The 11,111-nt window shown below is 46.9% G+C and overlaps 1 protein-coding gene across 1 annotated transcript; it reads right to left on the bottom strand.

Annotated features, from left to right (window-relative positions):
- Positions 1-2,666: 2,666 nt before the first annotated feature.
- On the bottom strand, positions 2,667-6,988 carry LOC142368200 (tripartite motif-containing protein 16-like). Its single transcript, XM_075450336.1, has 3 exons — positions 6,968-6,988; positions 6,219-6,294; positions 2,667-3,943 (listed from the first exon to the last, which is right to left on the bottom strand). The coding sequence occupies exons 1-3, from the start codon at positions 6,986-6,988 to the stop codon at positions 3,306-3,308; spliced, it is 735 nt and encodes a 244-aa protein (XP_075306451.1). The 3' UTR covers positions 2,667-3,305.
- Positions 6,989-11,111: the final 4,123 nt, after the last annotated feature.

The following is an 11,111-nucleotide window of genomic DNA, read 5'->3' as shown; positions in this document are numbered from 1 at the left end:
TGATGTTAAAAGTGGTTATCCATAGAGGTTCTGTGGCTCACCTTGTGATAGGCGCCGATAGATCTCTGAGTACCGAAACACTCGGGAGTCGTGGACCGAGCCGGGCCACTTTGCCACAACATTACTGATCAAATAATTAGCATTGCAGACCATCTGAAATGATAAGATGTTAAACCAATTAATGCACACTACAGGCAATGTGTGGGCAGGCACATTCTTAATAAAAAGTACACTTGTTAAGTATTTGTCAGGGGACTTACCATTCTGCAGGATGTTCTTATATTTCACTTTGACTTGCTGCCATGTCCGTTTTGGCCCAGTCATGTTAAATCTACACACACAAAAACACACGCACACACACAATGAAACAGTGGAGGAGCATGGAGTTACATTTAGATAATTTCACTCACATGCAGTCAATTTCAACTTATTCATAATCAAAGTAGGCTACAAATATGTTTTCAAATATGTTAATTAACATTTTATTTGGATTGTAGCCTAATTGTGATAGTTTCAGTGGAGTGGTGAGTGTGATTTGTGCACTACTTACGCATTCAGGCGCTCAGCAATGGTTTGCCACGCTTGCTCCCTTTGTTTTTTAACTGTGGCAGTATTTCCTTTTTGTTTTATTTTCTCCGTCACCTCTTCATATGCTTCCATTAATAATTTTTGCTCCGCTGGGGAGAAATACGCCGGGATCGGTTTCACCTGGCTTAATGAATCCGTGTCTGCTCATCCTGGCTTGGCCTTTGTGCAACAAACTAAGCCTGGGCGCCATGTTTTGGATTCCTTGAACCTGGCTAAGTAATTCATCCTGGATGTCTAAATCCTACTTTTGTGCAACGTGCCCCAGGTGGGCATCATCAGACTGAAAAGCGATGTAAACAGCAGTTTTATGTGAGGTTAAAGGTTGAATTTGCTCGTTTTTGCAGGTGCAGCTGACGTCCTTCCACGTGTCGAACACCAGGGGGCAGCATCGCGCTGACATGAACCTTCAACAAAGGAGAGCAAATTAGACCCCTCTGCATCTTTGTGTTCATGACCAACTGGAGTGAGTGTCTCCTTTGACTTCTCGGTGATATTCATCACGGTGCTGCTTTATTCGGCCATCATCATGAGAACTTTACACGTAAATAGTTTATTTATTTCTGCTCTAAATAAGCTAAATCACTTCTGTGGTGATTTGTAAAGTTCAGTCTGTGGTTTTAAGAGCAGGTCTGATCTGAATTAAAGGCGCCATTTTGGGTCAAAGGAAATGAAATTCAGATATTTGTGATCGGTGAAAGACAAAGTCGAGTTAAATTCTCCTTCTTTGGCTCGGAGAAGGTTTCTCGTGCACCAACGGAAACGCTCCTTTAACTTAAACTTAAACTTCTTTACTTAAATTTAAAGTTTATGTAGCTTAAACTTAAAGTTTCTTTAACTTAAACTTAAAGTTTCTTTAGCTTAAACTTAAACTTCTTTAACTTAAAGTTAAAGTTTCTTTAACTGAAACTTAGTTTCTTTAGCTTAAACTTAAACTTTTTTACCTTAAACTTAAAGTTTCTTTAGCTTAAACTTAAAGTTTCTTTAACTGAAACTTAGTTTCTTTAACTTTATCCCGAGATGTCTTCAGTTGCCTTGGGCTCAGATTTACTCAGGAAGCTTCTGACTGAAATGAGCTGGACGTATGTGAGCAGCAGCTTTATTTAGTGCTGTCCTTTAGGAGAGAAAGGAGTTCATTCTGTCCCATAATTCCTTGCAGCTGCAGCTTTGACGGATTATTTTCATCCAGTCGTACTTACTGTGATTCATAAATCTGAGTGACAGCACTATATTTACCTTTTAAACAGTTTCTGTCCTTTTTCAGCTACGAGCTTTGTTGAGAAATATTTTCTATACATATTATATTCTATATTCTCTCTAATCTAATATATATGACTCCATGTAACACTGATAAAATCCCATCAGATGAAGCATCTGCAGCTGTTTCTGTAGAATATTTATTGAACATCTGGATTTTCAGAGCTGCAGACCCACATCTCAGCTGAGGGTCGTCTTTTCCTGAGTCCTGAAGGAGTTTTCCTCCATCTGACTTTAACCCCGTTATGTTTCTGACAAGGTGAAGGAAAAGATTATCAGAGAGGTTTGTTCTTGTTTTATTTCCTGCTCTACCGGTACCATCGGTCTCATTCTCACCTGTTATCACTCAAATCTTCATCTTCTTAGTTTCCGAGTGAGAGATGGAGGAAAGAAAACTGGACTCGTTTCTCTGTGATGAAGCTGTTTTATTGAAGGAAGTCAAAAGGACAAATATTTCACTGGAGAAAAAATGCCCCTCCAAAAATAAGTAAAAAAACAACAAATAAAAGATGTTTTTGCTTGAAATAAGCAAAAAAATCTGCCAATGGAACTAGTGAAAATTGTGATATTTAGGACTTTTGAGTTAAAAGTGATCTTGAAATTAGCTTAAAAAAAGCTTGTTTCATGTGAAATGTGACTCAAAATAATTTTTTTTCAAGACTTTTTCACTTAACAAGATATTCCAGATGTATTGTATTAAAACAAGTCCCTATATCTGGCTGAAATGGTGCTTGTTAGGCAGTTGTGTCTTATATTAAGTGTAATGAGATACTCAATGAGACAAATATACTTGGTAAGATTTAGATTTTTTCCAGTGTTCCTGCTCTGAACATGAACTCTGGACTTTGTGCTGTTACAGGAAAACTGCCTCAGTTAGACCCTCGTATCAGTTTGACATTTCCTCCATCAGATTCCACAGAAACTCTGAAATGACAGTTTCTGAACACCTCAGAACAGACTTCCTCATGTGTTGGTCGGTTCAGAAAACAGCAACAACATTTGATCTCTGAAACAAACCAAAGTCAGCGTAACTCCAGGATTATTTTCCCATTTCCACAGCGATGAGATGTGAAAAGAGTCTGTGATAAAGGAAGGTCTGCTGATTCCTCTGCTGGGCTCCATGAAGTGGAAGAGAAACAACAACATGCAGACACACCGACACCAGGATCCCACTGATGTTTAGAGCTCAGAGAAGTTTAGATTTTCATGTGGAGAAATATTTCTGTGAATCAAACTCCTGATCAGCAGTGATATCCTCCATGGCTGCACAGACACAGGAAACAGCAGCAAATAAACAGCAGAACAGCAGAGACATCCCAGCAACCAGCTGTCAGCAACCAGCTGTCAGCAACCAGCTGTCAGCAACCAGCTGTCAGCAACCAGCTGTCAGCAACCAGCTGTCAGCAACCAGCTGTCAGCAACAAGCTGTCAGCAACCAGCTGACTGAATACATTTATTCCACTTTACACAAACTCTGCTGTGGATCCAGAATAACAAAGCCTGATCCCAGCACAGAGCGGCTGAGTGAATGTGGTCTGGACTCTGTGGAGGAGAGTCATGGTTCCAGAGACGCTGTAGAAGGACAGAATACCTGCTCTGTGATCCAGGTACACTCCCACTCTGGAGGCCCCAGGACCTGAGATGGAGGTTTGCATGTTGTTGTACAGAAATATATAACTGTCTAGGAAATAATCTAATACCCAAGATTTGTCATTATAACCAAATGCACATTCAGTCCCTCTTCCTGCTCTGCTGATGTTCTTGTATGCGACTGCTACACCAACTGCTCTCCCTCTCATCTCCACCTCCCAGTAACAACGTCCAGTCAGACTCTCTCTGCTCAGGACCTGAAAACACCATCCAGTGAATCTGTCTGGATGATCAGAATAAGACTGAAGTTGTCTCATTAATGTCACTTTTCTGTTCCCCTCTGACAGTAACAGCTGTCTGTTTGCTGTGTTTGGATCCAGTGTGATTTCACCTGAATATCTTAAGAATCCAGCTCTGCTCGTTGGTTCTGGTCCTGGTTCTGGTTCTGGTTCAGGTTCTGGTCCTGGTCCTGGTTCTGGTCCTGGTTCAGGTTCTGGTTCTGGTTCTGGTTCTGGTTCTGGTTCAGGTTCAGGTTCAGGTTCAGGTTCTGGTTCTGGTTCTGGTTCTGGTCCTGGTTCTGGTCCTGGTTCAGGTTCTGGTTCTGGTTCTGGTTCTGGTTCTGGTTCTGGTTCAGGTTCAGGTTCAGGTTCTGGTTCTGGTCCTGGTTCTGGTCCTGGTTCAGGTTCTGGTCCTGGTTCTGGTTCAGGTTCTGGTTCAGGTTCTGGTTCTGCTTCTGGTTCAGGTTCTGGTTCTGGTCCTGGTTCAGGTTCTGGTTCTGGCTGTGACAGTAAAACATCCACTTCAGCGACTCTCAGTGAGATGTTGGCCCATTCCTCTCTCAGGATGTCCTGTAGTTTATCTCTGAGCTCTGACACAGCTGCTGTCACATCCTCAAAGTGCCTCAGAGGACGGATCTGGATGCTGGGTGAGTGTGTAGCCCCCCTGAGTGCTGCCACTGAGGGCCAGCTGTGCAGAAACTGGCTGTGATCCTCTGTGTGTGAGAGCTGCTTCAGCTCAGCATCTTTCCTCTTCAGCTCAGTGATCTCCTGCTCCAGCTTCTCCTGAAGCTCTTTGACTCGCCTCCCTTCGGCTTCCTGCCGGGATCTGATCTGCTGCTTCACATCAGAGCTTCTTTTCTGGAGGAGACGGATCAGCTGGCTGAAGATCTTCTGGCTGTGCTCCTCTGTTTTATCAGCAGAGCGATGGATGGCCTCCAGCTGCTGCTGAAGCAGCTTCACATCTTTCTCTGCGTCCTGGATTCTCTGCTGGATCTGCTGCCGACTCCCCTCCAGCTCTCTCTGCCTCTCAGTCCTTTCTGCTGCAGCTGACACTGTGTCGTGGCCTTTATGTTCCTCCATTAAGCAGAGATAACAGATGCACTTCTGATCAGTACGGCAGAAAATCTTCATCACCTCATCGTGATCAGAGCAGATGTTCTCCTGGAGCTTCTTGGAGGGCTCCACCAGCTTGTGTTTCCTTAATGGAGCTGAATCATAATGAGGCTGAAGGTGTTCCTCACAGTAAGAGGCCAGGCAGACTAAACAGGACTTGGTGGCTTTCAGCTTCCTCCCAGAGCAGACATCACAGGCCACATCTTCAGCTCCAGCATAGCAGTGATCAGCAGGAGCAGCACGGAGTCCAGTCTTCTTCAGCTGCTCCACTAAATCAGCTAACATGGTGTTTGTCCCCAGGACAGGCCTCGGTATGAAGATTTCCCTGCACTGAGGGCAGCTGTGGATCCCCTTCTGATCCTCTCCATCCCAGTGGGCTTTAACACAGCTCCTGCAGTAGCTGTGTCCACAGGCAATAGTCACCGGATCCTTCAGCAGATCCAGGCAGATCGAACAGGAGAAGCTTTCTCGGTCCAGCTGAACTCCTTTCTGAGCCATTTCTCCTCTCAGATCAGCGACTGAGTCGTCTGTTCCTGCTATAAAGGAACTCCTCACAGCTGGTGCTCTGAACACTTTGGACTTTAACTGGTGTCATCAGGCTCTACTCTTTTTTAGGAGGAGAAACTTGAGATAATATCCAGTAAGTAATAAAAACTGGGTGGTTTTATTCATCATAAAGACATAAAAACAGCACAAAGTCCATCTTAATGTGTCGTTTGGATTTAAGAGAATGAACTGATTAACTTTTCTGAGATGATTAACAGGGCAGGCTGGTTTCATATCACATCAGCTTCAAACTGAGCTGATGAGACGCTTTCAGGATGTTTTCCTCTGAAACTTCTCTGAAGGAGCTCAGAAACTGCATTTAACTGAAATATCAGACGGACGATAGAAGCTCTCACTGACCTGAGCACTAAATTTATCCTCCATTTAGTGTGTGTGAGCAGGTTTGGTGACACACTTTCACTGCAACTGTGGGTTGTAAGTGGCTGAACAAAGAAAAAACACATTAATCTGAACTGAAAATGGATGAAAAAGGCAGGAAATGTCCAAATAAAAGCTATCGATGGAGACCACTGTAAAATATTACAGGAAAGTCTGGCTGCTTGGAAGGAAAATGTGAAGAAATGAGATCTGGATCAGGACCTCTGCTCCATCTTTTATTTTCATGACTTTATTTACTTTATCTGTTCCATCTAAAAGATTTGACTCACTTCCTTAATTTTGTTGGAAAACAACGACTTTTAGTCATAATTGTGTTGTAAACCAATGTGTTAATGTGTTAGACCTGCCATGGGCTAATACCGAGGTATGCCACTAGGGGGAACTCAAGCCCCCCCATACATGTAAGGCACTGCACTGTATGGGGGGGGGGGGCACTGAGTGAGAGTAAACTTACGTAAACGTACTCCAGTCGTCTTGTGTTTTTTGAATCACACAACATGGTGTCAGAAGTGGAGACTTTCACGACCTGCGGACACGAGACAGCGTGAATGTCAGGATCCGGTTCCAGACGACGAAAGGATGAGCGGGCAAAACCAAAACCAGCAGGTGCACGCTGAAGCACCAGGCGGCCACGAGGATGCTAACGTTACAGACCAGCAGGAGGCTAATGCTGTACCCGAGAGCCAAGGAGCGGCTAACATGCTATGTGGACCAGGGAACGCTGCTATCCCAAGTGTAACGTTTACAATCAAGCCACCGGAACCGTTCGACTTTTCCAAACCCCAGGACTGGGAAAAATGGATCCTCCGCTTTGAGCGATTTAGACTGGCAAGTAAACTTAACAATTCTTCCGAGGCAAACCAAGTCAATACCTTAGTTTACTGCATGGGTGACGAGGCGGACGACGTGCTAAGAGGGCTAGAGCTAACCCAGCAGCAGCGCCTGCAGTACGGTGCAGTAAAGAAGGGATTTGATGGCTACTTCGTCCCAAAGAAGAATGTGATTTACGAACGGGCTAAATTTAATCAAAGAGTGCAGCAACCTACCGAATCAGTGGACGCATTCCTCACGGCACTTTATGCTTTAGCGGAGAACTGTGCTTACGGTCCATTGCATGATGAACTTTTACGAGACCGATTGGTAGTGGGCATTGGAGATATAGGACTGTCTCAGAAAATGCAGCTCGATAGCCAACTCACTCTCGCCAAATCGATCACCATGGCTAGGCAGTCGGAGGAAGTTCGGCGTCAACAGACTGACTTGAGGGGGGAGATGAGCGCTGCTAGCAAAGTAGCTGTGGATGCACTGCACAAATACAAAGGAAAACCGCGAAATGCAACGCAATTCAAAGCAAAAGGACATACACAGGGACATGCAAAGACAAAGAATACGACACACACTGCTACGGGACGGAAAGCATGCCACAAATGCGGAAAATCACCACCTCATCCTGCGGTTCAGTGCCCTGCACGGAATGCTGAATGCCACAGCTGCGGCAAAAGAGGACACTACGGAAAAGTATGTAGACTCGCCAGCACTGTGAATGAGCTTGCCGAGGACACAGATGGACTGTTTTTAGGTGTCCTCTGGTGAAGATCCATGGATGGCTGAGATAGGCTTAAAAGGCAGCAAAGTAACTTTTAAAATAGACACGGGCGCCGATGTAACAGCCATACCAGAGCTGGTGTACAAAAGTGTCTTGCATGGTGACGAAGAGATTAAAGCAGCCCTGAAACAGCTGTATGGTCCTGGTGGTGCAAAACTGAACGTGCTAGGTTCAGTCACCGATCACGGAGAAAATCTACATCGTCAAAGACCTACACGTCGGTCTATCGAGCAGGCCAGCTTCAGTGAGACTTAAACTGATTGCAAGAATGGACATGACAGACCAAGAGACAGTGAGGACGACGTACCCAAAACTCTGCGAGGGACTGGGGCTGGTCCAGAAGCCCTACACCATCAAACTCAAGCCGGATGCCCAACCATTCTCTCTGAAAGTCCCACGGCGAGTGCCACTGCCACTCATGGGCAAGGTGAAGCGGGAGTTGGAGAGGATGGAGAGTCTGGGCGTCATCAGCCGCATCGAGGCACCAACCGAGTGAGGTGAGGTGAGAGTATGTGTGGACATGTCACCCCTGAACGTGTCAGTGTGCAGGGAAAAGTTCATCTTGCCATCTGTTGAACACACCCAAGGCATGCTGACAGGGGCCAAGTACTTCTCCAAGCTCGACGCGAACGTGGGCTTTTGGCAGATACCGCTTTCAAAAGACTCAGCTCTGTACACCACCTTCATCACGCCATTCGGGCGGTACCACTTCAACAGGCTTCCCTTCGGAATCAGCTCTGCCTCGGAGCACTTCCAGAGCAGGATGACATCCCAGATCACGGCAGGCCTGGAAGGTGTTGTCTGCCATGTCGACGACATCCTCATCTGGGGGGACACGAAGGAGCAGCACGACAGCAGAGTGCATGCAGTCCTGGAGCGGGCAGAGAAGGCAGGCGTGGCGCTGAACATGGCCAAGTGCGAGTTCGGGAGACAAGAGGTAAAGTTCCTGGGGCACATCATCTCAGCAGAGGGGGTGAAACCAGACCCAGACAAAACAGAAGCAGTCCAAGACACGAGGGACCCGACGAACATCAGCGAGCTCCGCAGCTTTCTGGGAATGGTGAACCAGCTCGGGAAGTTCATCCCCAACCTGTCTGAGAAGGACAAGCCACTGAGAGCCCTGCTCTCAAAGAAGAACACGTGGTGCTGGGAGCACGACCAGCAACGTGCTTTCAGCAATCTCAAGCATGAGCTCTCCTCAGCGCCAGTCCTCCAGCTGTACGACCCAAACAGCCCACTCCAGATATCAGCTGATGCCTCATCTTATGGGCTGGGAGCCGTGCTGCTACAGAAAAGGCAGAAGTGTGGCTACCTGTCGCGTATGCTTCCAGGTCGCTGACGGACACAGAACAGCGATATGCCCAGCTGGAGAAAGAAGCACTGGCACTGACATGGGCCTGTGAGAGGTTCACTGACTTCATTCTCGGAGTACATTTTGAACTCGAAACAGACCACAAACCTCTAGTGAGCCTGCTGGGAGGCCAGGCCCTGGATGCATTGTTGTATCTTTAATCATTATTGTTCACATTCGGATTTAGTTTGGATATTGTATGGATAGTATTGAAAGAACGGTTGTTTCTAGACCTGATTGATTTGTTCTTGTATGTGGTGTTGCATGTTTGGACTACAAGGGGGCGTTTCTTTGTTTGTATGTCAGTTGAGAACAGGTGAAGGTTCGAATTTAGAACGAGAAAATAGCAGTGAGGAAAAACAACGTATATATCTCGAGTTGATAGTTTGTCGTTATTTTATTTGTCCTGTGATAGTCTTTTATTTGTTTCAGTAAAAAACCTAAAAAGACAAAGAGAAGTACTGCTTCGTTTGTACGAGAAGCTGCAGCTAAGTTCCCACATGCATTGCCACCACGAGTGCAGAGATTCAGAATGCGTCTAATGAGGTACTCCTACACAATCTCCCACACACCTGGGAAAAGCCTCACCTCAGCTGACACACTCTCACGCGCCCCACTGACAAATGCAGTGACAAGCAGCGACAACAACCTGATGGAGGACACCAACATCTACGTCAAATCGGTGATGGAGAACCTCCCGACCAGCGACAGATACCTGACGGAGCTTGGCGAACAGCTGCAGGACGACAGCGTCTGCGCACAGGTCATGAAGTACTGCATGGAGGGGTGGCCAGACAGGAACCAGCTACAGGGGCCTGCCAAGCATTACTGGCACGAGAGAGCGGTCCTGAATGTGCAAAATGGACTACTCCTGCGAGGTTCAAGGTTAGTCATTCGTGCTATGAGAGACACCGTGTTAGAGAAAATACACGAGGGGCACCAAGGCTTAGTGAAGTGTAGAGAGAGGGCTACCCAAGCTGTATGGTGGCCTGGGCTGAGCAACCAGATTAGGGAACTGGTACTCAACTGCAGGGAATGCATCAAGGAGAGAGCCAACCCCAAAGAGCCCCTGATGCCAACCAAACTACCTGAGAGGCCATGGCAAAAAGTAGGTGCAGACCTTTTCATGCTGAGAGACAAAACTTACCTTTTAGTTGTTGATTATTTCTCTCGTTATGTTGAGATTGCCCAACTCAGCCCCACAAGATCTTAAACGTCATCGTTCATCTCAAATCAATGTTTGCACGTCACGGCATTCCAGAGACACTTATTAGTGACAATGGGCCACAATTCTCTGGACATGAAATGAAAGCCTTTGCCAGTGACTATTGTTTTGAACATGAAACCAGCAGCCCAAAATACCCCCAGAGCAACGGCGAGGCCGAACGTGCCGTTCAAACAGTGAAGAACCTGCTTAAAGGCGGTAGCATGGTTGACACGTCTGTCACGGCGGTGGCGGACCGTGACGTCAAAATGACGTTTCAGGCCTGGCGCTTCCCTTGAAAAGACGGCGCAGCGCGGTGTCGTGCACGGGTCGATTTTTGTAACTTGGCGGCGCCAACAACGACAGACCGGATGGACCGATGTGAGACCAGGCTCAGTGAGGAGGTCCCTGTGCAGTAAAACAGCACAGGGACCAACGTAAACTCCCCAAACTGGTGCACAGAGATTAGCAGAACTTTGGGGAAAGAGGGAGAGTTCTGTAAGAATGTGTGGAAGAAGCTACGGGACAGATACGTGAAGGCAAAGAAGAGGGCAGAGACTCTGTTGATGCCGGGGGCTTCAGACCTTCACCTCTTTTAACTGAATTAAACAATTAAAATGATCCGAATACTGCAGCAGTATCATTAATGACAGTATTCCTGCTCTTCATTGTTTTCTTCTCCACTTTCGTGGTTGTAGAGTAGCGGTAACCTTCACGTAGCAGCAACACCTCTGTGACGGAGAAAATTGCAACTACTGGCGCATCGACTTGCGCCACTATATATGGCGGGCACGAACTCGTGACGTCATCAACACGCTCGCGCTAGCAGACGCGGCAACCATGCTAGAGCCTTAAGAAAGCCGGTGATCCATACCGCGCTCTGTTGGCCTACAGAGCGACACCCCTGAGCAACGGCTACAGCCCTGCCGAGCTGCTCATGGGACGGCGCCTGCGAACCACTCTGCCCATCCTGCCAGAGAGGTTACAGCCGGCACTTCCAGACCTTTGCGATCTTCGGCAGAAGGAGAGGGAGAAGAGGCGGGCAGACGCACAACACTACAACAGCAGACACCGAGCACGAGACCTGGGTAATGCTGCGTGTACACCAAGAGCGACCTACGCTGCCTGGTAGCGGAGGTCGCTGGAGAAGCTTCGCTTGAGAATTTGCTTTGGTAGCTTTGT

This window comes from Odontesthes bonariensis, chromosome 18, assembly GCF_027942865.1.
Source record: "Odontesthes bonariensis isolate fOdoBon6 chromosome 18, fOdoBon6.hap1, whole genome shotgun sequence".
NCBI classification, from domain to species: domain Eukaryota; kingdom Metazoa; phylum Chordata; class Actinopteri; order Atheriniformes; family Atherinopsidae; genus Odontesthes; species Odontesthes bonariensis.
Note: the sequence above shows the minus strand (reverse complement) of the source record. Positions and strands in the feature narration are given on the sequence as shown.